At 47.3% G+C, this 27722-nt stretch overlaps 5 protein-coding genes across 6 annotated transcripts; 2 read left to right on the top strand and 3 right to left on the bottom strand.

Annotated features, from left to right (window-relative positions):
• Positions 1-65: 65 nt before the first annotated feature.
• mpst (mercaptopyruvate sulfurtransferase) lies at positions 66-1880 on the bottom strand. The gene is made up of 2 exons (XM_084677950.1): positions 1262-1880; positions 66-1081 (listed from the first exon to the last, which is right to left on the bottom strand). The coding sequence occupies exons 1-2, from the start codon at positions 1848-1850 to the stop codon at positions 795-797; spliced, it is 876 nt and encodes a 291-aa protein (XP_084534076.1). The 5' UTR covers positions 1851-1880; the 3' UTR covers positions 66-794.
• Positions 1881-2841: 961 nt separating this feature from the next.
• On the bottom strand, positions 2842-10598 carry LOC146252808 (uncharacterized). The gene is made up of 4 exons (XM_084678061.1): positions 10528-10598; positions 8229-8678; positions 7706-8104; positions 2842-7377 (listed from the first exon to the last, which is right to left on the bottom strand). Exons 2-4 carry the CDS (start codon positions 8664-8666, stop codon positions 3439-3441), a joined length of 4776 nt encoding a protein of 1591 aa, XP_084534187.1. The 5' UTR covers positions 8667-8678; positions 10528-10598; the 3' UTR covers positions 2842-3438.
• Positions 10599-11477: 879 nt separating this feature from the next.
• LOC146252807 (mitochondrial ribosome and complex I assembly factor AltMIEF1-like) lies at positions 11478-13064 on the top strand. The gene is made up of 2 exons (XM_084678066.1): positions 11478-11571; positions 12809-13064. Exon 2 carries the CDS (start codon positions 12847-12849, stop codon positions 13057-13059), a length of 213 nt encoding a protein of 70 aa, XP_084534192.1. The 5' UTR covers positions 11478-11571; positions 12809-12846; the 3' UTR covers positions 13060-13064.
• Positions 13061-20691, top strand: mief1 (mitochondrial elongation factor 1). 2 transcript variants are annotated; one of them, XM_084678063.1, is made up of 5 exons: positions 13061-13169; positions 15110-15266; positions 15441-15621; positions 16877-17133; positions 17367-20691. In XM_084678063.1, exons 2-5 carry the CDS (start codon positions 15120-15122, stop codon positions 18192-18194), a joined length of 1413 nt encoding a protein of 470 aa, XP_084534189.1. In that variant the 5' UTR covers positions 13061-13169; positions 15110-15119; the 3' UTR covers positions 18195-20691. The 2 variants fall into 2 exon arrangements, with proteins under 2 accessions (XP_084534189.1, XP_084534188.1); XM_084678062.1 differs by lacking the exon at positions 13061-13169 and having other exon boundaries at positions 14039-15266.
• Positions 20692-20730: 39 nt separating this feature from the next.
• napsa (napsin A aspartic peptidase) lies at positions 20731-25406 on the bottom strand. The gene is given in 10 exon segments (XM_084678065.1): positions 20731-21399; positions 21402-21456; positions 21567-21665; positions 21980-22124; positions 22324-22446; positions 22769-22968; positions 23825-23943; positions 24218-24341; positions 24487-24697; positions 25180-25406. Coding segments are annotated over 10 exon segments (1248 nt in total). The 5' UTR covers positions 25248-25406; the 3' UTR covers positions 20731-21295.
• Between the last annotated feature and the right edge of the window lie 2316 nt (positions 25407-27722).

The following is a 27722-nucleotide window of genomic DNA, read 5'->3' as shown; positions in this document are numbered from 1 at the left end:
TCCAAATAAAAATCGTGTTTAAATATAAGTTAAAAAAAATAAAAATAAAGACAGGACATTTAGCCTAAACTTCAAACTAGTTTTTATTGTGAAATGTATTGCTCATCATGTTAGTCACAATGTAACAGTTGTCATTTGAACTCAAAAAGTGCACTTAGGTCTGCAAAAATGTTTGACTTGAAGTGCAATATTCTTCATCTGAGGATAGTAAATGAAACATGAAATAATTAAAGCTTAAGTGCCACTTAAGTTATTAGTCTCAACATCCTCTATATGAATTACCTAGGACTACCTGCACCACACTTCTCACCCCAGTGCCTCTTCATGACCAGCACCTTTTACACAGCAGCGGTTCCCCAAATCTGTGACAAACCAAGGCCATAGCCATGGAGTCAACATTGTCTGAGGGTCCCCCCCTGAAAATGTTTTACGTTTAGTTATGAATATGATTAAATCTTTGATGATAATTTCAGACAGTGTGCATATAACATTTATATTTTATTTATATGTTTATATCAATATATTGGGGGGGACATTTTGACCAGATTTGAATATTGGGGGGGATGTGTCCCCCTCAATATATATCATGATTACGGCCTTGTGAAAAACACTCAACCTTCTCTGATCTGAGGGTTTCTGAAGTAAAACGCCTTGACCTTTCCCCCTCTTGAGCACTTAGTAACTGTGGATTCAGTGCATTCATCTTCTGTCGTCTGATCAGTAACTTATGCTACATAAAGGGGTCTACTTCCTATTTCTTTCTTTCACCTTTATTTCTACTTTCATGTTCATTTCTATTTCCCTTCAGAGATAATATGCTCGGGCGCAGCTCTTTTATACCACTCAGCCCACGAGCCGTCGTACACAGACACTCGCGGAGATCCCAGCAGGTGGGCAGCCAGCACCACGTGACACGCCGTCACACCTGAGCCGCAGCTGGCCCAGAGGGGGCGCTCCAGGTCCACACCGGCCTTCTGGAACAGCTTAGTCAGCTGGTCATCCTCCAGTTCCCTCCCGGAGGCGTCCATGAAACTGGTGAAAGGCATGTTGATGGCACCAGGGAAGTGCCCGGGTTTAGTGTCTGTGGAGCATAGCAAGAGTATGGTTGATTTGAGTGAATTGTTGAGCTTCATTGATCATTCAGCTCTGTGTCACGATTGATTGTGTCCCCAACCATTACCTATTTTTTGTGATACATATTTTGGGAGCAGTTTGACACGTGCACCTGCGGGTGTTTACAGTTACTGATGGGGAGACTTACCATCCCTGGGCTCCGGCTCAGTTCCCCTAAACCTTCCAGCGGACCTAGCATCGATGACCTGAAATGCTTGGGTTTCGATGTTCTTCACGATATCGTCGTAGGTCTTTATCCAAGATTGATTGATGTTCGCCTTGAACTCTTGACGTTCTGGTGAACAATATTCTGATGTCACCTGACGCCCTTCATGAAGCCAGTTCTTCATGCCACCGTCCAGCACGGAGACAAAATTGTGCCCAAATAACTGGAACATCCACCAAACGCGGGGTGCGCTATATGATCCAAAGTCGCTGGCATCGTACACTACAACATGTGTGTCGTTCCCAATACCTAATCCTGACACGTACTCTGCAAATTGATTTTGAGTTGGCAGCATGTGATCCAGCGATGAAGTTTTGTCAGAACACTCATCCAGATCAAAGAAGTGTGTGCCGGGTATGTGTTTCTGTCTGAACTCTGACTTGGCATCTCGTTTCAGTTTCGGCAGATACCAAGAGGAATCAAGTATTCGTAGGTCGGGACCTATTCGGTTGCTTTTTATCGCATCTGCAAGCCACTGGGCTGAGACAAGTGCACGGGTCTGCGCCGCCATGACAGCTTTTAGCTAGCTGTACATCATTTGACAGGGTAAGTCACGTGTGCGATGTGACCACGCCCCTCTATGGGTAAAACTCTGACAAGTAGCCAAGGAACTTTTTACACATTTTGTTTAGAGATTAAGGTCCATAGAAAGCTGTTTTTTTTTTCTATATAAACATATGGAGTAATATATCAACATAAAAAATATGTTGCCACGTAATTCTGTCTATTGCCTTCTGGGGCTGTTGAAGGCAGAAGCACTTTGGTGATAGTCATGGGTTTGGGCACTCCTGTAGTGTGACTAAACAAATACCTGCCCCACTTAGAATTCTGCTGGACGTGTACAATCGTGTCTTGTGTGCCTTGCTTGGAATGTTGTCAACATGTCAATTCTATCTCTGAGACTCTTTGTGTCAAACTGGACTTTGGTGGCTGGTGTGGGTGTTAGAGAGGAGAGATGTGTTAGAGAGGAGAGATGTGTTAGAGAGGAGAGATGTCCAGAGGAGAGATGTGTTAGAGAGGAGAGATGTGTTAGAGAGGAGAGATGTGTTAGAGAGGAGAGATGTCCAGAGGAGAGATGTGTTAGAGAGATGTCCAGGGCAGACAGGACATGCTGGGGAGCGTGTGTCTTGTCACGAGCCTCTGATTACTCACTCAATGCTCGGCTTGTCAGACAGTTACCAGCCCAGTGCAGGACCATGTCATGGAGAGGAAATTACTAACCTGATGCCTGCCCTCCCCTTTCTCCTTTGTTCAATTTTACTTGATAGTCTACTTATTTTACTTCAGAAGCTCACAGATAAACTTCATTCTCAGAGCCTTCAGCTTTGTTGACATTAGCACTGAACACAAAGGGCTAGTTTCCTTGACATAGATAAACAAATCCATGTTTGGATAAAACTGGGTTTTTATAAACTCTGTATCATAGTCCAGGAGCATAATCTTCGGGCCCCCTCTGGTAAACAGTGTTGAATAGATGAATGTTCTGAATAATACACACAACAAAAGAAATGTGACTCACAAGCAATTTATTTTTTATAGTAATAAATGTCAAAGTACAATTTACAACTTTAAATGGCTGCAAAGACATCTGTAAAATGTCCTCCTGACGCCGTTTAATTTCTCTGAGTGGTGCAGTGTCAAAAACGTGTCTAAGTTGCATTTTAAATAAAAATCAAGAACAAACATCACTGCTATTCATTTGAAACCAATGCTTAAAATGGTGGGTACAATCATGGCTTCGTATTCAGAATATATAATATGATGTGAAAATGCAAAATACATTTGTATTCATACATTTTGATTTAGATAAAAGCATCTACTAAATTAATATGCAATGTTACATTATTATAATTTCTCTCTCTCTCTCTCTCTCTCTCTCTCTCTCTCTCTCTCTCTCTCTCTCTCTCTCCCTCTCTCCCTCTCTCCCTCTCTCCCTTTCTCTCTCACACACACACACACACACACACACTGCTTCAGTCCTCAGTTGACTGATGTACAGTATCTCTCTGTTAATTGACAGTGATCCACGCGTTGGAGGAGAAGGTTCTGATGAGAAGGTTCTGTTGAGAAGGTTCTGATGAGAAGGTTCTGAGGGCATGTCAGGGCATGTACTTCCTGGCTTTCATGCGGGGGATGATGTGAATGTCTCTGATGTCATCGTGTTGGAGCAGCCAGCACAGGTATCGCTCGGTGCCCATTCCCCATCCACTGGTGAGGAGAGGGATGACCTGCCTCATGTTGATGTACCACCTGTAGGACTCCTCGGGCACGAGGTGGTGCCTGAGGGCATCCTGCACCATCTCAGGGGTGGAGTGGCGCTCCCCCAGACCCACAGTCTCTCCCAGACCCAGGAGAAGGTCGGCTGCTTTGGCCTTGCATTTGCCACTATGTTCCACATAGGCCTGATAGAAAGGCACACCTAAGTGGTCCATCTCTGTCAGCCAGACGGCTCCTCCATACTTCTTAATCAACACCCGCTCTCCTTTGCGTGTCAGTTTCCTGCCAAACTGGGGTTGGCCATCCTGGACCCACTCCAGACAGTCTGCAGACGGCATCATGGGAATGGCCTGGTCCAACGTGACTCTTGGAAGAGGGGCTCTTCCATCCAGCTTCTCCAGCATGTCTTGTGCATGGGAGAGGGTCCCAGCAGTGTTCAGTATGATGTCCGAGTGCTTCTTGAGCATAGCTTTGGTGAGGTTGGCCACATAGCCCTCTGCTATGTTCATAGCATCCTCCATGTCGCCAAGCAGCTCACATTCCACATGGTAGAACTGGTTCAAGTGCGTTGCGTCTGGATCCTCTCCTCTAAAGCTTGGAGATACGTAGTAGGTGCCTGGCAGGTTCTCTTGGAAGCGCAGGAAATACTCCAGCACAAACTGCATGGAGTCAGCCAGGTAGACGCCCTGCCCCAGCATGTTGACAAACACAGGCTCAGAGTCTGATCCCAGGCCCATAGGGGAGGATATGGTGTCTGTGGTGAGAGGCGTCAGAGCATAGGAATACTGGCAGGTGTTGTGAAAGTATTCCACAGTGCTGTGGAAGAGAGTGTTCTGAATCTGGAAGAGATTGCGGTACCACTGGCTTCTAATGGCCAAGGCAGAGTGAGTCTGGGGGTCCTCCCAGGAGCGGGGGGGTTGGCAGAGTGAGATCCTGGTGTAGATCTCTCTCAGGGTCTCAGGGCTAGCGGGGGGGCCATCGGCAGATGAGACGTATCCAGGATAGGCCGTGACAAACTCCTGCTGCGGGGTAGCAGGCTCGGAGCTTGGTGAAGGGACCAGAGGGATCAGTTTAACGTGAGCGTAATCAATCTCAAAACCCTCGAAGATCAGAGCAACACCTCGTGCTCTCAGTCCTTCCACCAGCAGACCGGCCACTTTACGAGCCGCTAGAATCAGGGACGTGTAGTCAGAGTCTTTCAGGCGGAAGATGTCGCTGGTCAGTGGTTTGCGCGGCACCAGGACAGTAAGACCAGGCGTGTTGGGGTAAGGAGTGAGGAAGGCCACGTGGTCGTTGTCCTCCCACACGCGCCACTGTGGCTCCTCGCCACGCACGATGCGTGAGAACAGGCTATCGTCGGAAGGCTCTCCTAAATAATCATAGCTGGGGGGTGCGTTTGGTGTGGGGAGCTTGTTTTGAATCTTGGCCTGGACCTGGTCCAGATGGTGGTCCTCCCAGCGCGGGCCGCTCTTTGAGCTGCAGTAACCTGGATCATAGACCTGGAAGTCCTCCTCTGAAGCTAGGTGGGGCTTCCATTCGGCCTCCACGCTATGGAGCGGCAGCACTCTGATTTGGGCAGGCTGATCAGGCTGTGGTTGACATACCAAGGCACAGCGCTGCACCCCCATTTTTTCACACAGCAAACTAGCAACAGCCTTTGCCCCTCGTAACATTTCTAGAAAATCTGGCAGGGGTAACTTAAAGATGCTGTTTTGCCCACTAAGGGTCTTGCGGGTCAGAATGGTGGCCCCAGGGGTCCAGGGGCTGGAGTGTAAGGAAGCCACAAGGTTGTCAGTTTCCCAGATCACGTTACAGGAGCTCTTCATGGGTCTGATGACTTCAACGCGGGTAATCCCACTGATGATAGAGGCCACAAACATCACCCCAGCGTTGGTCTCAATTACAGCATCACCTTTGGCGTCTACAGCGATGATCCCAGCACAGTTCCCCTTCAGCTTCTCAGTCATCAGCTCTCGACAGGCCTGTCTCAGACTGGAGCCTTTATGGTGGTAGAGGCCAGCCACTTTCTGAGCAACTGTGTGGCGGAGGAACACATCTCCATCCCCCGAGCAGGTCACTGCTAACTTATCATCAGCATATATTCCTGCTCCAACCACTGCGGTGTCTCCAACTCTGCCTTTCCATTTCCCAACCAACCCGCCTGTAGATGTCGCAGCTGCTAGCTTGCCTTGGCGGTCCAATGCCACAGCACCAACAGTCTGCGGATGGTTGTTTTTGGAGGCGTGGCCTGCGCTAAGCTTTGTCATTAACTCCCTGCGACGAACATCGGTGTGAAAGTACTCTGCGCTCACAGGCTTGGCACTCCCCTCCAAGCCTTGTACAAACTCCTCTGCACCTTCCCCTACGAGCAGTGAGTGGGCACTTTTGTCCATAACGTGTCGAGCGGCATTTATGGGGTTCTTCACCGTCTGAAGGCAGGCCACTGAGCCAGAGGTCATCCCACTGCCATCCACGATGGTCGCCTCCATCTCATTCCTGCCTTCTTGGTTGAACACGGAGCCCTTCCCAGCATTGAAGAGGAAGCAGTCCTCCAGGGCAGCCACAGACGTCTGCACAGCATCTACACTGCTGCCTCCTCCCTGGAGCACTCGTGCCCCGAGGGTCAGGGCTGTCTGGAGGGCAAATTCAATGACTCCCACGACCTTCTGGTTCAGCATCATCACCTCCCCAGCTCCTCCATGGATCACCAAAGTAAAGTCTTGTTTCAAGTTGGCAGTGGCTGGGTCAGAGGTCAGGGTTTGCTTGGACACTTTTCTGCCCAGCCTTTGGCCTACAGGGACACAACTCCGGCTGATTTTCCCCTCAACCAAGTCGTTCATTTGTCCAGCCTGTCCTTCCTGTAGCAGGCACTCCAGGGCTCCCATCTGACCTGCAAGCGCATATCTGACAGCAAGCAACATTACCAGCTTAAGTGTGACCTTCAGGCTATCTCGTAGCCTCTCCAGGATAGTGGCAAAGCTTCCTTTCCCGTTGAGCACCATGCGGACTCTGTCGCTCCTTCCTAGGTACGTGACAGCCAGCTGATCTTTGGCATAAACGTTTCCCACCGCACACTCCACGCCCTCCATCACATCCTTGCCTGTGAGATACACGGACGGGCATCCAAAGGACTCCAGGAACCTTTTGAGAGGGTTGTCTGCAGACAGAGCCCAGCGCAGGGCAGCGAGGTGAGGCCCGACACCATGGCCACTTTTGGTGGCTTTGATGAGGTTCTTATGCTCCATGAAGGCAGCGTGGAAGAGGCGGAGGAGGTCAGTGGTGTACTGAGGGATGTTGTCTGGTCCCACACAGGACGCCAATGCTCCGATGAGCTGGCGAGACTTCATGGTGAGAGAGTATGTGGGGTCACAGCGGCCATGTTTGTAGTGGCGCATGTGGGTAGGTGTTACCAGGATGTGAGTGTCAGCAGAGTCCCCTAGAGTTTGCCTCAGGGAGAGCTGTAAGGAAAAGTTGATCCATGCATCGTATAAGCCCCTGTGACCTTGCAAGGTTGAGAATACATCTGCGTAAGAGGAAACCTCAAATGTAAGGACTGGGTGTGTTGCTTTAAGGGGGGGACTCGGGCTAGGGTTGGTTATACCCTGCATTGGAAACGACAGTGGACCTGGAGTGGAGGAATCAGTGTTAGCGATGGTGGATCCATCGCTGCTCACTACGTAAGCCTGGGTGAGGTCTAAGCTAACTGATTCTGACAAGTAGAAGACACTCTCAGCTACCAGCCCTGCCACCATCCCATCCAAGGCACTGTGCTCAAACACCATGCCCGCTGTGCTGTCTTTAAACACCACCAGATTCACCACCTGTGGAGAAAGAAAAATGGTTGTTGCTTTCTCGTGTGGTTTGCCAGTTGATGTTAACCTGAGGAAGAACCGCTTTTCTTCCAGTGCTTCTGTGAAGTACATTTTATTAAAGGAAAATTGTGGAGTGCAAATAACTCTGGGAGGGGTTGAAGACAAACTTCCCATCTGACTCAATATTGCATTATTCATTTAACTCAATCGATGTAATTTGTCTACTCAGCAGATAATCATGTTGTTTTTCTTTCAAACAAATAAGACCACATCCTCTGAGGGATGAATGCAGCTCATTCACCAGGACACCACATGACAGACATCCTATTTCCCGTACCTTGTCGTAGTATCTCAGACAGGACCCGTCCCCCCCGCCCAGCCGGACTGCGTTCAGGGTGTCTGCCAGATCAGACGGCGGATTGCAGTCTTCCAGGGAGAGAGCCACCAGCGCGCTCTCCATCACCCCCAGAGAGGCAGCAGTGGGCCCTCCTCTCCTCAGGATGTCCTCCCTGACGGAGCTCCATGCCTGGCGCTGCAGGGCCGACAGGCTGCAGATGGCCTGGGGATGGTTTTCCTCCCCAGCTGGTGGCTGGTTCAGCACCTGAAGCACCTGGCTGTAGATGTGGAGGAAAGGCAGAGGGGACATGGGCCCTCCTGTGGCAGAGCGCTCCAGTATGTTGACAGAAAACACTCCACCTGAGCTAAGGATGATGGCATGGAGGCTTTCTGGATACACCTGGGGAGAAAAGGTGACATTTGATATCGTATTAAAAAATACCCAAATAAGATGAAGTGGGCCTCTTTAAATCTTTTTTGGCCATAAAATATCTAAAAAATATATTTGTATCTAAAGATGTCACCTGAATCTGATCCTGAGTGCTGCCGGGAATGCGGCTTGTAGCAAAGACTTCAGACTGCTGTGTGCGTTCAGTTGGAACATCCCCCTCCACCAATGAGGGCTCCGTGTATAGCCTTGCCACCGCCCACATCAGGGCTGCTGCTCTCTCCGCTTGGGAGCGGTCTGTCTTGGGGGGCAGCACAGAGGGGATGGCGGTGGAGGTGGGCAGAGGGTCGGTGCATGACAGCAGCCGGGACTTGAACTGTTCCGTCACCCAGTTCTCCCTTCCAGAGGCAGCGGCTGCCAAGCGGGTTTGGGCCTCCTCCAGAACCCCCCTCTGCTGGCTCAGGGTGCTGATGTACTGGGGGTAGAGCTCAGGCTCCAGGGTGAGCTGGAGCACACGGCTGGCCTCCTTCAAGGTCACATCCAGCTCTGGAACGGGATAATCGAGAAGGGCCATCCTGCTGACAACCTAGTGAAGGAGAGGTGCAGAGTAAGGCCTAGTGAAGGAGAGGTGTACAGTAAGGTCTAGTGAAGGAGAGGTGTACAGTAAGGCCTAGTGAAGGAGAGGTGCAGAGTAAGGCCTAGTGAAGGAGAGGTGTACAGTAAGGCCTAGTGAAGGAGAGGTGCAGAGTAAGGTCTAGTGAAGGAGAGGTGTACAGTAAGGCCTAGTGAAGGAGAGGTGTACAGTAAGGTCTAGTGAAGGAGAGGTGCAGAGTAAGGTCTAGTGAAGGAGAGGTGTAGAGTAAGGTCTAGTGAAGGAGAGGTGTCGAGTAAGGTTGTGCTTATTCAGTCAAGTCAGTTGAGTCAACATACTGACCACCTTTGATTGTTGCGACTCTCTTGTGAGCAGCAAGATATTGTTTCAGTATTGGAAAAGTAGTACCTTTAAATGAATAATGTCTTATTTTGCTCTACCTCTTCCTTCTCCAATATAAAAAAAATAAATAATTCCCCTTCCACAGTTTATTAGTCCATTTTACATGGCTTCTTTCCATGTCAAACATGTTTTCAAACTAATTCTTCTTCTGTTGATCATCCAAAGCAGGAGGTCCTCACAGTCCAACAAACGGCTCTATCATGTGACATCACATTGATGGAAACAACAGCCCCCACCAGCCCCCTGCACCACCAGCCCCCCCCCCCCCCCACACACACACCAGCCCCCCCCCCCCTCGCCGCTGATCCTGTGAGACAAAGCTTCCTAACCTCAGCCCCTACTGACATACTATCCTAACAAACCCAATCCACGTGCCACGTACCCCTCTTAGTTAAACCAGAAAATTGCCCCAGTTCCACATTAAGAATAGCATGGTGTTTGTATTGCCAGTTGTCATGAGAATGATGCCTCATGCTGCAGGACCATGTGGGGAAATTAGATTAGTGCTGATTGGTCGACTCAGTTGCTGTCCACAATGTTGACAGTTAGTATTCTTCTCCAGGGTAGATTTAGGCTCTCCAGAGATGCTGGTCTTGTGATTGGCCATAACAGCTATGACATGACCTCTAAACTAAGCTAGAGTTTCACTGATTCAAGGAGAGAACAGATGTGATGCGTGTTTAGAAATGCAAATGATGCATGGTTTGTTTCTAAATGTATATTTTAATGTCCCTCATTTTTTTGATATTGCACTACAATACTATCATCCATAGTTATGGATGGTCTTAATTTCCATTTGACTCTCTTGTATTACAACCTCTCACATTCCTTTGACACATCAACTCAGATCGTACAGCTTGTAGAGCTTGGTTGTATACGTTGTTCTTTTTAAATTTTGTAAGGCATAACTGCAGTATTGTTCTATCTACAAGAGAATAATTCCACAACCTATAGCGTATAATTGTCACTATTCTTACCAGTATGTTTAAGCCCTCAGTTTATAAGTAAATTCCAACCCAACAGATGCTCCTTTGAAAGCAGCGTGTCTTTTCGTTTCACATAGACAGAAGGATAATTACATCACACACTACGTGTGTCAAGATGCCCCGGAGTGAAAAACAATCTGCTCACAGTTCAGTTGTGTAAATCTAACACAGCTGGGATTCATCCAAGCTTCTCTGACATAACATCTCACAACATTTGATGATCAGATGAAGTTATCTACATACTTGACCTGCATGTATACAGTACATTTCAGTATGATATTAGTCCAAATCAAGGAGTCTCACTAACAAAATATGACATGCTAATATTTATGGGGGAAAGACAACACAGTATAAAAAAGACAAGGATCTTACAGAATTCCTTACATTTGTCAAGATATTATTCTTTAGTATTGACTTCATGTCTAAAATGATTGTTTATAGTTGTATTTGCTTACCTCAGTATGGAAAACAGTGAAGACCTGGACAGTCCGTAAGATGCAAGTCTAGTCTGAGGGGCAGCCAGTGCTGTGGGTCGACACAAACAGGGCAGGCTATAATATATACCTTGTGATTCCAATTAAAGAATTCAATTTCCTGTCTCTCCATGAAGACTGGGTGAACCGGGGACAGTCTCTCCCTGCACCCTGGGCCATGCTCCACAGAATGGACTTTTTAGATAGTCTTTTAGATACGTATTTGATTGTATTGTATCTGATATCTTTATTAAATAAAGGATCATTCTAAGTCCACAATCACTCTGATTAATCTTGAACGAGACATTTTAACCTTGTGACTTCTCAGGCATCTAATAAGTATACGTTTACTGGTTTTGTCCATCCACGTTGTTATAATTAGATTTAGGTTACAGTAGAAGAAAGAACATGCATGGGAATCACTTAGCTCCCTGTCTCTTACCATCTCTCGTGTTGTCTTCAGTTACAACGGTCTCATGATTTAACCTGATTTAAACCCCATATGCTGAAGCCTACAGGAAGTCAGTTAGTTGGAAAGTTCAATATTTTCTGACTAAAGGTTTTCAAAGGCCGTTTTATGCTTGTGCTAAGGCTATTTATACATTTAAAATATACTGTGGGGCCAATTTTCATGTTGATTTGATAATTTTGTGGTGAAAAGCAGGCTTCTTGAAGTATGTTTTTAGCACAACCAAGTAATCAAGTTCTTCAAGGACTTAAGCCCAAGACTTTGTAATTTTAGGTCGTGTCATATGCTACTCGAGCAATATTTCTACTTATTATTAGAATTGCCTGTTGTTTCATGATTGGTTTTAATGATAAAATCGGTAAATATCGCATATATTTAATATGATTTATTTACTTGACATGTCACGTTCAGACACTTTTGAGTTTCTTACACCGGATGTACTAACAACAGGTGTGAAAATATTTCGTCATTAACTTCCGGGATACATGTTGACCCCGGCGTGAGTGATTTGCTTGTTCTGGTGGCTAAGGACAAATATTTGAAACAGTTTTTGAAACGTAAGTCAGCTGCTTGTTCTTGGCAAAGCTTGTAAATTCTAACTGTACATGTTGATTGTGCGTAGCACTATAGTAGCTAGCGGATCCAAAAGTGTTGATCTGTAGCCTAGCATGGATTATTCTGAAAGCTAACTCGCTAACTTGCTGTAAGATAGGCTAACACACGTCAAGTGGTCAAATGATCTCGCCTACCATTTCTCCGAATGAAAGTGACACTGATATCCAAGTATATTTGGTGTATATCTGTAGCTATGGTACTCACTGTGCACTGGTACTCAAAGCCACATACCTGGTTAGTAGCTAAATTGCCTACCGTGGTCTACGCTAGCTAGCTTTAGTAGGCTTGTGACATTAGTGCTGCCAAATACATTATTTTGCGACTCCTCTTTCGATTTGGTGAATCCTCTTAGCTAAGACGTTGTTATTTGGCAACTCGGAACAAACGTTCGGAGTAGAAAAGTAAAATCCTTGGTCCAGACATTTTAACATATCACTTCATTTATTAGTGTCTGAATTATCTGCTTCTCTGTTATGAGATGAGCAAGCTTGAACAATGATTGATTTGTTAAGTGGATATTTGTTAATAATTCAATTGTAACCAAACTTGAGAAATGATATTTGGTTCATTTCGCGAAAGACAGAGGTAGATGGGTAATTTTTAGGGCTTTTTGCCCATCATACAGCTGCCTAGTGCAATAGACCTCTGTGGATATCCTTCAGTTGTCAGGAATCTACGTTTATTCTTGAGCATATTCCGTCTCTCAATCAAATCAAGAACAAACATCATTGGTATTCATTTGAATCAATGCTTGCTTATTCATAATATATAATATGATGTGAAAATGCAAAATACATTTGTATTTGTACATTGGTATGTATTGAGTATAGAGCAGTGGTAGAGCATTTGACTGCAGATCATGAGGTTGCAGGTTTGAATTGATTTAGATAAAAGCATCTACTAAATTAACATGCAATGTTACATTATTATAATGTTTCCTCTCTCTCTCTCGCTCTCTCTCTCTCTCTCTTCTCTCTCTCATACACACCCTCTGTCTCTCCATCTGTACTTCTTTAAACTACTCATTCTGTTCTCCTTCCTTCTCCCTGTTTGTCTCTCCTGACTTTGTTTCCAACAACTCTGCGTTCTGATTTCCTGCTGTACTCTTCATGCCCTAGTCCCCCCTGTATGTATGTTAGCATCTACTGAAATAATAAAATGTAACCCCCCCCACCCCAGGAGCCAGGGACCCCTCCCCTCTCCATGTGTGTGCCCTGATGGGCGGCTGGTCTCGCAGTGCGGTGCTGGACCTGTACCGGGCTCTGCTCCGTGCAGGGCGCCATCTTCAGCACACTGACCGCAACTACTACCAGCGTGCCGTGGCCCGCGAGTTCCGCCGTTGCCAGGCACTGACGGTGCCCACAGACAAGGAGGACGCTCTGAAGAGGGGCCAGTTCTTCCTCAGCAGCCGCCTGGGGGGGCTGGTGTAGCGGGGGGCTGGTGTAGCGGGGGGCTGGTGTAGCGGGGGGCTGGTGTAGCGGGGCGGCGGAGATCACGTCTGTCGCAACCAAGAGCATTTGAAATCAAACCACTTAATCAGGTATGTGTCCTGGACTGGTCTTGCAGACACAGATTACGCCTGTCCTTGATCAAACTTACTGGGATTGTCTATAGACGTTCAATCAGTTCTGGAATTCAGACCTCAATCCTCTTGTTTACTTAGAGATCTGTGATGCCAGAGATCGCTTTGATAAAAGTGTCTGTAAAACACATTGACTGGGTTTTTGGGGTATTTCACACTGTTCCTTAAGTTCTCCGAATAGGGTATGTAACAATGGTTGGGTTGAAAATGGCCTGGGTGCTGTTCTATGCCCACTGACAGATCCTCTGAAATGTTCCCGGGAAAAAACACTAGCTTTTCTCTTTTTATGGTATGCTCATTAATATTTAGATGAGTTGTGCGCTGATTGGTTGGTTTTCAACGAGTGAAGCTGGGGAGCAAAAACGCAACACGGCCAACAGCAGCACTCGCTGAATCACCGAAGTTGAAGACTTGAATTAAAAACGCGCAAATAAATCTATTGTGTCTACACAACACTGTTTAACAGATTGACTATATGTCATTTGAAATGATAACTTTACTTGTTTCCACTTCTGTTGTTGAAGCAAACTGGATTGACTTGGGTGGGTAGAACGTTGGGCTACAGTTTAATAGCAACCAGACCATATCCTGATTCTACTCGGCTTCAGTTAGCTAGCTAGGCTAGCTCTAAATAACTTGCTGAAAAATAACATGACCAAGATCTGGACAAACATGCATCGTGAATTGTAGATTTACATTACACAGGTTATTTATTTGAATGAAACACAGTCAGGAACATGAATCAACGTTAGCCCCATTGCCAATAAACTAGGCTAAATTATCACACATTCTACCAATGCTCTTGCGTTAGCAAGCTAAACTTGTTTACATGCCTACAGTCTACGTGTTACAAGTAACAGTTACTAGCAATGCTAACGTATCCTGTATCAAGCACCTGCCTTTCTCCAGTTCTTTCAAATAGATTATCTAGACAGGCGTTAGCACTAAGCCAGACTGCTGTTCGTTTTCTGACTTTTTCGGAAGCTTCCCTTCTAATGCCGACTACAGCTAGTCTCGCTAGAGTTATTTGATGTGTGTAGAAACTTATTTAACATTCTACCTGGTATGCTATATTATACAGGAAACGTTAGCATTGCTAATAACTGTTAGCACAACAATATACTGTCCTTATAGCTTGCGGTTGCAATGAGCATACGGTCGGAACAGCACCTCTTTTCAGGTTCAGCTTCCTAGCAAATCCTGCTTGCAATTTTCCAAGGTTGTCAAAACTGTCTTGGGTGAAATTTTCAGAGCAAATGAATGATTGAATGTCGAACTTCGCCGGGATCTTCTCATAGACAACAGCAGCCATGCCTATTGAATGTTTGGCTCCTTGCGAAGACTTTGAGTGTTAGCCTTCCCTGTACAGCCTGGAACACAGCATTTACGACCGTGGTCCATTTTCAATATCCTTGTTATAATTCAAAACGTTCTTCTTTGTAATTCCTTATAAGTAGCTTACACAGAGCAGAGTGCAGCTAAACTAGTATCGGAGATAGACGCTACCTCTTGCTGGTCTGGATGTAAATTTGGGGCGACAAAGATACAGACCAGAGCCAAAAAGGGCGGTCCCCGGTCCTACGTAGGACCGGTAGCTTTGTTGAAAAGCTAGCGTTTTACAGCAAAAAAAATTCTTTTTGGGATTTGAATAGGAAAGAGGTGTCAATGGACTTGGATATTCACGGTATGTTCATTTTACCCACCGAACTGTCGTTATTCAACTATGACTATGAAGGTAAAATCGGTTTTGCAGTCAATTGCCCCTTTAATGTATTCATTTCCCTTTCATTAGTAAGCAGCTATTTTACAATATTATTGTCCATCGCTCCCACACACGATTCCACACTGACCATATTTCACCAAGCCGTGTCTTCCCTTTGGGCGTTCCACCTCCATAGAGAAGCAAAGATGGCTGGTGTGAACGGTGACCGGAAAGGAAAGAAGGATGACAACGGAATAGGCGGCGCCATCGACTTCATGCTGTCGAACGCCAAGCTGGTGCTGGGTGTGGGCGGTGCAGCCATGCTGGGCATAGCAACACTAGCAGTCAAACGAGTGAGTGGCACAGAAGGGCGAGCTGCATTCAGGACAAGAAACAGACAACAAACAGTCTATTTCAACGCAGCAATGTGATGCATGGGGAAGTTTTCTTTTCTTGTTTTTATAAATCTGATTACAGAACTCCGTCCGATCCCTCTGTTCAGCTGAGTTTTATGTTCCATGTTTTAGATGTATGATCGAGCCATCAGTGCCCCCACCAGCCCCACCAAGATGGACCAATCAGGGAAGAGGAGCTGGGAGGAGCCAAGTTGGATGGGCTCGTCTCCAAGGGTACTGAACCACGACATGAAGTCGACAGTGAGCCGCTCCCTCCAGTCCTTGCCCACCTCCTCCCAGTCATTTGAACCAGGTGATACGGCTGAAACGGCTTCAGAACTGTCTGTCACAGCCCTACACTCTACACAGCCCTACACTCTACACAGCCCTACACTCTACACAGCCCTACACTCTACAGAGCCCTACACTCTACACAGCCCTACACTCTACACAGCCCTACACAGCCCTACACTCTACACAGCCCTACACTCTACACAGCCCTACACTCTACACAGCCCTACACTCTACACAGCCCTACACTCTACACAGCCCTACACTCTACACAGCCCTACACTCTACACAGCCCTACACTCTACACAGCCCTACACTCTACACAGCCCTACACTCTACACAGCCCTACACTCTACACAGCCCTACACTCTACACAGCCCTACACCCTACACAGCCCTACACTCTACACAGCCAGTGGCAGGCACTGTATTACACTCTGTGTCGTCTGTTCCCTGATGGTTGACCCTCTGTTGACAGACAGGCTGTTCCGTGGATTGCTGTACTTCCTGTACAGTGAGTGATTTTACTGACTGTCTGAGGTCGTTGTAGTCTGAGGTCGTTGTAGTCTGAGGTCGTTGTAGTCTGAGGTCGTTGTAGTCTGAGGTCGTTGTAGTCTGAGGTCGTTGTAGTTTGAGGTCGTTGTAGTTTGAGGTCGTTGTAGTCTGAGGTCGTTGTAGTCTGAGGTTGTTGTAGTTTGAGGTCGTTGTAGTCTGAGGTCGTTGTAGTCTGAGGTCGTTGTAGTTTGAGGTCGTTGTAGTTTGAGGTCGTTGTAGTCTGAGGTTGTTGTAGTTTTCACACAGTTGTGGACTGTAGTCTAGTAAACCCAGCCGACTGACTAGGGTAGCCGGTAGTGAGCTCCAGTCTTGCTGTTGTGACGAAGTGTAAAGCAACATAAACAGAGGAGTAGAAGTTGAGCTTCAGACAGAAGTCTGTATGTGCCTGTTCCTCCCTGTGCCTGCTGATCACCTGACCACACCTGCTGATCACATGACCACACCTGCTGATCACATGACCACACCTGCTGATCACATGACCACACCTGCTGATCACATGACCACACCTGCTGATCACATGACCACACCTGCTGATCACATGACCACACCTGCTCATCAGCACAGTCCTCAGAGCACAATAGTGATGGGGGGGGGGGGGGAACAAACACATGGTAGACCTTCAACTTTCTTAAGGTGAACTGGTTATCTAGTATCTCCCCCCCACACACACACAAACCCTCTCCTAAACGTAGAAGCCCCCCTGACCCGTGCTGACCTCCCCAGACTGCATGCGGAGGGCGGCGGGGCGCGGAGCGGCAGGCCAGACGGACATGCTGCGAGCGCGGATGCGTCTGTCGCTGCAGGAGCGGCTGTGGGAGTTCCACCAGGAGCGGGTGGCCATTCCTGCTGAGGAGCAGGCGGCCGCACGCAGGGCAGCCCTGGACATCTGCGCTGAGCTCAGGGTCTTCCTCCACGCCAAGCTGCCTGACATGCCCCTCAGGGAGATGTACCTGAGTGGGAGTCTGTACGACGACCTGCAGGTGAGGGAGGGAGGGAGGGTGTGAAGGATGGATGTTTTGTAGAGGAGCATGAAGGGGATGTGTGGATGAAGGGGTAAAGGGAAGGGAAAGATGAGGTCATTCTACAAAATGCCATGCAATTCTTTTTCAGTGTAATTTTCCCTCGATTAATTTGTTGTACTTTATAGAAGTTTACACACTTTCTGTGTGGCTCTCTTGAGTATGTATGCTCCTGCCCCCCCCCCCCTCCCCAGGTGGTGACCGCAGACCACGCCCAGCTGATGGTGCCCCTGGTGCTGGAGAAGAACCTGTGGTCGTCAGTGCCCGGGGAGGACACCATCATGAACATCCCGGGGTTCTGGCTGCTCCGCAGGGAGAACCTGGAGTACTTCCCCCGGGGGAGCAGCTACTGGGACCGCTGCATGGTGGGGGGTTACCTCTCCCCCAAGTCTGTCCTGGAGCTGTTCCACAAGCTGGTGGCTGGATCCATCAACTGGCCAGCCATCGGGAGTGTTCTGGACTACGTGATCCGGCCGGTGGTGCCGTCCGAGACCCTGACGCTGGAGGTGCAGTACGAGACGGACCGCCGGCTGTATGTGGACTTCCTGCCGCTGCTGGTGATGGAGGACGGAACCTCGCTGATCGCCAAGCCCCACCGCTTGATGGCTGAGCGCCACGACAACCTGTGGCGACAAAGCTTCCGCGTGGCGGAGACGGCGCGGCTGCGGGCGCTGGACCAGGAGGACGGCGGCTGCCGCTGCGCCTGCCTCAAGGTTGCCAAGGCCGTGTGCAAGCTGAACCCCGCCCTGTCACGCCTCACCGCCAGCCAGCTCACCAACGCCATCCTGCTGCTGAGCGAGAAGGAGGGCGACTGGACCCAGGAGGCACTGGCTGACCGCTTCCTGCAGCTGCTGCGCTCCTTAGTGGGCCACCTGGAGGCTGGGAGGCTGCCCTGCGCCCTGGTCCCCAGGGTGGACCTGTTCTGCGAGCTCACGCCCCAGGAGGTGGACGAGCTGGGGTACACTCTCTACTGCGCCCTCTCCGACCCGGAGGACCTGCTCAGGACTGCCGTGCCGCCATGACGACCTGCCGCGGCAACCACGAGCGCACCTGAGGTGGTGTGTGATGCAACGTGAACATGTAGCCGAGCATATCATCACAAGCTGTCCAGAAGGAAGGCTCTGGCATGTTCTGCAGACCGACAGCAGGATCTCTAAACTGGCTCTGGGCCTTTTTGCTTTTGGATTCACCTGTGTGTGACAGCAGCAGCAGCACCAGGTGTTGCTGTGTTCAGTCATGTCTGAAGATCTACAAACCGGTGTAACCTCAGCCCAGTCCAGGTCACGCCTCTCAACAAATACCCTCTGGTTCACACAGGCTGTTTCGCTTGGTGCTGTTTGTTTGTTTAAGTTGGTGATTGTAAAACAGGGTGACACACACGTATAACTAATCTGGAATTAAATAAAGATGATATTTAATGTTAATTTATGAGTGGATGGAAATCCACTTGAGTCTTTTTTAAGGAATTTGGTCACCATCAGTTCCGATTTAAAAACTGAAGTTGTGGGGGGAATGTTAGCCTTGCCTGTGAAACAACATCTTCATCAACAGACATGGCCCAACAATATATTTTGAGCATAACACTTCAATTGTTTGGATTATTAGTCAACAACATAAACCCTAATACTGTGGGAAGCTGAGACCTGAGATCTGCCTCTCAGCACTGTGTGAAAGGATGAACAGAATGTGATGCTGGGAGTCACCAGGAAAGCCAATATTTGACCATAAGATTAGAGAGTGATCTTATGCTCATGTATTTGACCATAGTTATGTAGAATTTCTGAGACATTTCTGAGTTAAAAGAAGAAAAAAGTCACTTTGTGCAGCCCTGGTTAATAATTATTTTCACCATGCTTTACAAAAACACAGGGGTTAGGCTAACATCGAGTCTCCCAGAGTAGAGGGTTGTCATGGTGACTTAACAAACCACGTGTCTGCTGAAGCTGGTGATTTTCGAGCAACAGAAAAGTCTTTGATCTAGAAGTTGAATGAAAGAGTTGTTAAAAGTAGTCTGTTTAGGGCTGTATGCTGTTTGCATGAGTATCCTGATGTCTCTTACCCTAAAGCTCTGTGCTGTCTAGTTCTAACGTCAGATGTCATGTTTAAAGGTTTATATATGCATACCTGGTTGTTATACAACAGAAAATTGAACATGGCATCTTCATCCAAGATCTAACATTGTGTTTTTCAAAACTCTCCACCCATGTAATTGTATTGCTTTTAAGATGTGCACCATCAATAAGACACTGAGCTGTTTATCAACAGAGTTGATAAAAAAGGAAGTCGTGGTCAGGGTGCTGATTGGCTGGTTCCTTGATGGCAAGGTGCAACAAAAGGTGCAACAGAAGGTGCGTTCGACTTCATGCAGCGCCGGTGTCGCCTGCAGCCCGGCCGACTTGAAGCAGCCAATGACATTCTCAGCTTCAAGGCAGCCGACTGCGGCTCGCATGAAGTCAGTCCATGTCAAACGCACCTATTGTTGCAAAACATTTGGGCCATCAAGTTTACTAAAGAACTTACTTCCTGAACTGACCAGAGCCCATGGGGCGGAGCGTTATGATTGGATGCCAATGATATTATCTCTTCCTGTTAACAGAAGGATAGATCCTTTTGAGAATATGCATCTGTGTCCAATATATTTGAACAAGTGTTTCCACAGGTCAGTGACGAGACACTGATCTGCAAGAGCTTTAACAGAGTCACCTGCTTTATTGATCTCCCGTCAGTTTTGCAAGCTTGTTAAAGTATGTGTATACCACACTGCAGGGGAGGTGGGTCTCAGCCCGCTCAGTCTACAGTGGCGGCTCATCTAGTATGGAAGGAAGGTTTGCTGTCCAACCAGGGAGGACGTGAAGGTGGTAATCTAGTGCTGTCTGGGACGCAGGCCAGCTGCTAGGATGATGGTTACTGAAGCAGGTCGTGTCCACGTGTCTTCCCTCCAGCTGGTCAAACGTGGACCTCTCACTCTCCTCGTTAGGGTTAATCATTAGACAGACAATCCCCTTGAATACATTTAGGATGTTACTCAAGCTGAAGGATGAGGAATACTGGGCCTGTAACCTCTCTTAATACCACAACAATTACGAAACAATTCTTCTTGTCGTGGAGACTTGTTAGTATTTTTGTATTTATTGTACATTTGTAACCCAAAAAAAAGAGTATTTATGTTTGCAAAGAATACAAAACACTGTGCTTAAGTGCTTCATAATGGGTGAAGCAGTCGTGGGTCTTAGTTTTTTTTTTTTTTTTGTAAATTGGAGTCTTCCTTTGCTTGCAGACCTGACAAAGATATAAACCTTGGTGAGGTAACTGTGCCACTCAAGTTTGTGACGTTTGTCTGTTGGTGTCAAGAAGCCCAAAGTGCTGTTTCCAGCTTGGGGGGTTCAGCCTAGATACTGTATGTGCATGCAATGTATCGTTTTTTATTTGTGACTCATTTTCTATTTAATTTGAGTTGTCTGAAACTGAATGGAACACACAGCACTTTGTAACTCCAATAAATGTTACGACGTATGTTCAGTATGGTTGCTCTGTCTGAATCAACTCACAAAACCAAAATGTCTCACAATAAGTTTATTTTGTAAATGAGGGAAATTGTGGGCAGTGGTTAGATGTAGGCATTCAGTCAAAAAATGCACAGCTGAAAGCTTATATCAAGTTGTAACAGTATTCTTCAAAAAACAATAGCCTCTAACATGCCAATTCAGCATTCTGACATTTAAACCATCCTGTGTGACAAAACCTTGAAACAACATGACAATGAAACACATCTGCACTCATAAGCTGGTTTCACACCAACAATTATTGGAAAAACTCTTAAAACATCTTTACTCATCTTAAATTACTCCCCCAAAAAGCACAAATCTAAAAACAAAGCATTGTTGATCTGGAAAAAGATCTCATCTTAAAATAGGACTTGCAAGCAGACAAACTGAGCAGAAAAGTCCCTTCAAAATAGTTTTTCTTTTTGGTTTTGTGTTAACAGATTTTGCACCAACTGTCAACTTCCCACGGCGACTTCCTGTTGTCGTTTGGATCAACACTAAAACAACTTCCTCTTGAAGCTGGTCAACTCTTTTTACAATCGATCTGAAAACAAAATGGAGGACAGCCTTTGGAAACTCTATTTGGCCGGAGCGAAGCCCACCCGGTCCAGGTCTCTGTCAAACACAGTGTAGTAGCGGCCGATGAATACGTCTCCCAGGATCCACAGCGGCCCAGCAGGGGGGGGATGTCCATGGCCATGAAGCCTGACAGGCAGATGGACTTCCCCATCTGGGACTCCTGCAGGGGACAGGAAGTGACAGACTGAGCAGGGGACAGTCCCTAGAAGAGTCGTGCTCCAGTTGTTCAGCGAGAGCTCTCAGACTGACAGTGTAACGTGTCTGGATTACCTTCATGACGTAGTCCTCTCCAGTCAGGTTGAACATCTTCCCTCCCAGGTTGAAGGAAACCACAGGCAGGGTTGGGATCTTCTTACAGTCAATCAAATACTAGACGCAAAATAAAACACATTAGACTCACACAGCCACACAAACAAAAACATCTTGGAACTGAACTGAGTGGGGATCTTCCAGTTCTAAGACATGTTGGAAAATTTCCAACTTCCCCTTTGAATAGATGAGATTACCACCATGCTGCTTTCACATGGCCAGCCCCCTCAGGACCCCACAGGTGAATGGGAGGAGCTTAATGCTAGCTGGGAGGAGCTTAATGCTTGCTGGGAGGAGCTTAATGCTTGCTGGGAGGAGCTTAATGCTTGCTGGGAGGAGCTTAATGCTTGCAGTCCAGGGCAGTGTGACAGTACCTCTCCCATGATAAGGGGCAGTGCTCCGATAGCTTTGTGCAGCGCCCGGATCTCCTCCACAGGGCCTGTGATGAGGGATGTTCCCGTGTCAACAATCGCCTGGCAACCAGCCTTGCACAGAGTCAGCTGGTTCCCCACTTCAACACTGAAAAAATATGGATAACTGCAGTCAGTTTAGATCACAAGGCAATGAGGCAACATATACATTTTTGTCATTTAGACACTTGTACCCAAAGTGATAGTCACAGTGCTTGATTATACACCTGCACTCCTATCACACACACACACACACACACACACAGACACACGCTACATGATGACATACACGCGTCAGCAGGACCCACCCAGCCATCTGGATCTGCCAGTACGCCTTGCGTGTGACGTTCACGTAGTGCAGCGCTCCACTGAAGTACTGCGGGTCAGACCCCCCCAGCATCAGCTCGCCCCCTACAGGAGAGGAGGCGTCCCTGCAGAGCACAGACAGACACATCAGAGCTAGGACGCTCGTCTGTTCTCTCACACCTCGTACTGAAGAGGCTGAGGAACACAAGCCCTGCTAAACATGAAGCCATAACACACTTCTCCATCTCAACAAAGAAAGGCACACGTATGCACACCAAGTGAACAGTTACATAAGTGTCCCCAAAGTGATACTTCTTGTTTGCGATGACAAACTGAAGGGTTTTGGCAGATGTTCAACCTGACATCTGGAAACCTCTCCACTCACCAGCTCCTTCCTGCGGGTGTTTGGGAATGTCACCTGGGCCCTTTAGGACCAGCCACACCCACCTGCTGATGTAGAAGGAGAAGATGTTCTGAGGCAGCAGCTTGGCAGCCATGGCGGTGTCGAACACTGGGGTAACCTTGGCAACAGATATGGTGGGGTAGCCCATGCCGAGGATTCCATCAAACCGCGCCACAGCAAACGTGATGCCAGGCTGCTTCACCGCCTCACCAAACTGCTGACCTACAACTTCCATTCCAGCCAACTGACAGAATGAGAGGACAGAGGGACAGTAGTCGTGTTAAACTAGATCATCATTAGTGAGGTCCTACAGAAGAGCCAGTGAAGGAGTAGGTGAAGTACAGCACTTCTTCTCTTAATTTGGTCAGCAGTTTAACAGATGAATTATGCTGCTTGAATGTGCTTAAGTGGGAGGAATGTAACTGAACAATGGACTGTGGCTGTGTTGTCTGTGAGAGGAGATGATGATGTGTGTGTGTGTGTGTGTGTCCACTCACAGTAACAGTGTGTGTGTGTGTGTGTGTGTGTCCACTCACAGTAACAGTGTATGATGTGTGTGTGTGTGTGTGTGTGTGTGTCCACTCACAGTAACAGTGTGTGTGTGTGTGTGTGTGTGTCCACTCACAGTAACAGTGTACGTGTGTGTGTGTGTGTGTGTCCACTCACAGTAACAGTGTATGATGTGTGTGTGTGTGTGTGTGTGTGTGTCCACTCACAGTAACAGTGTATGATGTGTGTGTGTGTGTGTGTGTGTGTGTCCACTCACAGTAACAGTGTACGTGTGTGTGTGTGTGTGTGTGTGTGTGTGTCCACTCACAGTAACAGTGTACGTGTGTGTGTGTGTGTGTCCACTCACAGTAACAGTGTACGTGTGTGTGTGTGTGTGTGTGTGTCCACTCACAGTAACAGTGTACGTGTGTGTGTGTGTGTGTGTGTGTGTGTGTGTCCACTCACAGTAACAGTGTATGATGTGTGTGTGTGTGTCCACTCACAGTAACAGTGTATGATGTGTGTGTGTGTGTCCACTCACAGTAACAGTGTATGATGTGTGTGTGTGTGTGTGTGTGTGTGTGTGTGTGTGTGTGTGTGTGTCCACTCACAGTAACAGTGTCCCCACTGATGAACCCTGACAGGCTGCCTCGGCCATACTGGATGGAGAACTTGGTTCCGTTCTGGACGTAGGTGCTGGACTTCTTGGAGTTGTAGCGATGGTGGAGCCCTGTCGGAGCAGGGGAGAGAACACGCCGTCAGGCATGACACACGCCGTCAGGCATGACACACGCCTGCTGCCATGACACACGCCTGCTGCCATGACACACGCCTGCTGCCATGACACACGCCTGCTGCCATGACACACGCCTGCTGCCATGACACACTGTCTGTCCACTGACTAACATGGACCCAGACAGAATTGAGGACATTCTAGGCATGATTAACAGATGGAAGATCTGCTGTGTTCACCCTACACACACAGCTCATCCCCCTGAACTCACAGCAAGCCACGTCCAGGAAGGAGCAGTGGATGGAGGGCACCCACAGGTTGGATGAGCCGGTGTCAAACAGCACTGTGAAGTCCTGGGGTGGGGTCCCGATGCTGATCACCCCGTAATACTGAGCCTGGAGACACACATCAAGTACACCAGGTCATATTAACAAGCACATACATACACACATTTATACACACATATAAAAAAGTAATTATTTTCATTCACATTCTGATTGGTTTATAGTTTAAATTCAAGGTATTGGTTTTCAGGCGTACATCCATGAAGTTTGTCAGCCTCTCCACTGGTAGTTGGGGGGCTGGGGTGGTTGTGGGTGTGGGGGTTGTGGGGGCGGTAGTTGTAGCCGGGGTCAAGTGAAGGTTCTGGGTCTGTGTCCTTATGGATTTGCCCATAGCTTGGAGCTCCTCCAAACTCATACCATTATCGCTCATCAGGCGGCGCACAGTCCGCGTCTTGTGAAGGTGAATCCTGTGGGAGAGTTTGCAAGAACCGGTCCCATTATAGTTTGATATCGTGTAAAAGCGTAGTCGTATTATTTGGTTTTCAGCTGACAAGTATTGATTGAAGTCATGTGAACAGGAGATCATGTGCTCTTCACTTCCTGAGTCATGTGTAGCCTCGCGAACAGTTCGTTCTGTTACATTTTGAGGAGCAGACTGTAACTGTTCACAGTCTATCAAGTCTATAATTTGCGAAAAAGTTTAAGCTTTAAATAGCCAGACACAATTTAAATTTCATAGTTGCAAGAGGTAAACGTTAAGTACGCTAACTTATGTAAACGCGTCTAAGAAACAGCCTAGGCTACAGCCATTACCTAAAACATTTCAAACAAATAAAGACAACCATTCAATGCAAGTATCGCTGCAGATATCGTCGTAGTTTACGAAGCGAAGAAAATAGTCGAATGTTCACAAAAAAGAGAACTGTGACAACACAACAAAATATTTTACCTGATCACAGAAGCACTGTTAGCAATCAACAACGCGAAAGTGACTACACATATGTTGAGTAAAGACATATTTTGTTTTCGTTAACCAATTTGATATGGCTAACTCGTTTTCACTTTTAACCACTTTGATATCCGAACAGAAGACCACCTTCCCAAACCGTCGCTCTTGATCTGTAGGCTATATCCTTGAATACACTTCGATACTTTCCGCCAACTCTCGGTTTTCATTATACTGGGTCTGTCCCTATTGGACAAAACTCATGAATCTCAAATTCTCATTGGTCTAATGAAATGTTCATCAATTTAGATTAGGCACCATACGCACCTCAGAAATCGCCTTCAGTGAAGTCAATGCACAAACTGTACCTTAATTTCAAAGTGTTCTGAATATATGATAAAGTTCGCTATAGATTGAATGCTGTAAAACAAGTTCCGTAGATTGCTGTCAGAAAGTGTTATGGACGCTAATTAAGAATAGTGACAGATCGGCCACAGTTATTAGTCACACCTTCACACTTCAACTGTGGGGCCCGCAGCCTGCGTGCCTCTGTAGGCTAAATTACTTATCAGACTACAACTAATCGTTTGGTTGTTTTATCATTAAAATGACTAAATGTAAATGTAATGTATCACAGACGCTGCACTAAAAGGCAAACGCTACAGCTTTATGTTGAATCTACAATTCATAAAACATTAGGCCTACATTGGCATTTTAACATCTCTGGTTAATAGTTTGTAGCCACGGAATTGCATGTCATGGAAAGAAGACACGTATGTAGACTGGTCTGTCAAGAAAAGTCTCTCAGTCTCCGTGAAGCTGAACAAGGAGATTGCGCTTCAACGCTTTAACTTTTTTCTGTCTTTTGTTCCCGAGCAGGAGCCGGCACAACTGTTTGTCATTAGGAATGCGATGGTAGATTAGTAGCAAGCAAAGACATCTCCACTCAACAACAGGTGTTTCATAACGCAGGATAGTTGTTCAGAGTTCAGCTGGCTGAAAGAGGACGGCCACCCGGGGGAAACAGAAATCCCGTTTAAGATTCACAGGATAAAGACATGGCAACGGTAGGGTATCATTCATTATTTGAACTGATCTGAGGATATACAAGAGTGAATCTTGAGTCTGTCACATAGGTCAATTCTTATACGGTTAGACATACTCAAGATAGCTGATTATTCACCCACAATCAATGTGTCTTTATTTTAGACCATCGCTTTCACTTAGTCAGTTCTTAATGAACCAGAGTAAAGCATCTGAGATTTTTTGATTATTTAATTAAAATATTTTATATTTCTTAAACAACAATGGGCTACTTTAGTATTTTAGTGGGAAACAAACTGCTAATAAAAGTGTGCAACCTGACACAGTTGACTCACTGTTGCATAACCCAAATACCTCAGACAAGGCATGAAAAGATATTCATAGAAACACAACAGGCCAGACCAGTGATCTGTACAAAAACCAGCATGTCAGGAACATTTCACCTCCCCGTCCAAGTACTCGAAGGTGACCAAGTCAGTATTAGGCCTACATTACATTTTTGTTCTAATTCAGTGGTCCTTTAATATACACATGTGTGCTGCTCTTGTGTGTGTGTGTGTGTGTGTTTGTAAATCTTGCTGTCTGAAGAAAGGAGATGCATTACAGACAGTTTAAGACAACTGTCCAACAAAAGGACAATCAGTTCTCCATGACAACTAGAATGTTTCCTTGTCACAAGAATCCCATTAAAAATATCAACCAACACAGATATGCATCTTGAATTTGACAAACTAAACATGTTATACAAACATAGAAAGAAATATGACAACGTTCACTTGTTGGAATGTGTTTGTATCTCTAACCAGCCCACCATACGCCCCAGGACCAAGAACATGGTCAAGTCATTGACCACAGACCTGCCAGCCTCCGCTAAAGACCCAGAAGAAAGCAAGGTGAGGGAAGATACGAGAACCTCTATCATGTTTGATCATGGATCATCCAGCTCCAGCCTATCCCCAGGCCCACAGCCCCAGACCAGCCTAGCCCCAGGCCCCCAGCCCCAGACCAGCCTAGCTCCAGGCCCCCAGCCCCAGACCAGCCTAGCTCCAGGCCCCCAGCCCCAGGCCCCCAGCCCCAGAGCAGCCTAGCCCCAGGCCCCCAGCCCCAGACCAGCCTAGCTCCAGGCCCCCAGCCCCAGAGCAGCCTAGCTCCAGGCCCCCAGCCCCAGGCCCCCAGCCCCAGACCCCCAGCCCCAGGCCCCCAGCCCCAGAGCAGCCTAGCCCCAGGCCCCCAGCCCCAGGCCCCCAGCCCCAGCCCCCCAGCCCTAGGCCCCCAGCCCCAGAGCAGAGCTCTGAGCCCAGCTCTCACAGAGACATCCACAGAGGATGGACATCCATTCAGCCTGTAACCCTTGCTCCTGCACCTGCTGCTGGGTTTACATGATAGCTGACCACCCCTTACGATTCTGTAGAGTGATCATCAGAATATTCCAGAAGATCCCTGGACCCCCGGTCCTGTTCATCCTCCTCCTCTCCGACCCAAGATTGTGCCTTCCTTTAAAA

The sequence above is a fragment of the Hypomesus nipponensis genome, chromosome 17 (genome assembly GCF_054491055.1).
Source record: "Hypomesus nipponensis isolate SF chromosome 17, ASM5449105v1, whole genome shotgun sequence".
In the NCBI taxonomy this organism is placed as follows: domain Eukaryota; kingdom Metazoa; phylum Chordata; class Actinopteri; order Osmeriformes; family Osmeridae; genus Hypomesus; species Hypomesus nipponensis.
Note: the sequence above shows the minus strand (reverse complement) of the source record. Positions and strands in the feature narration are given on the sequence as shown.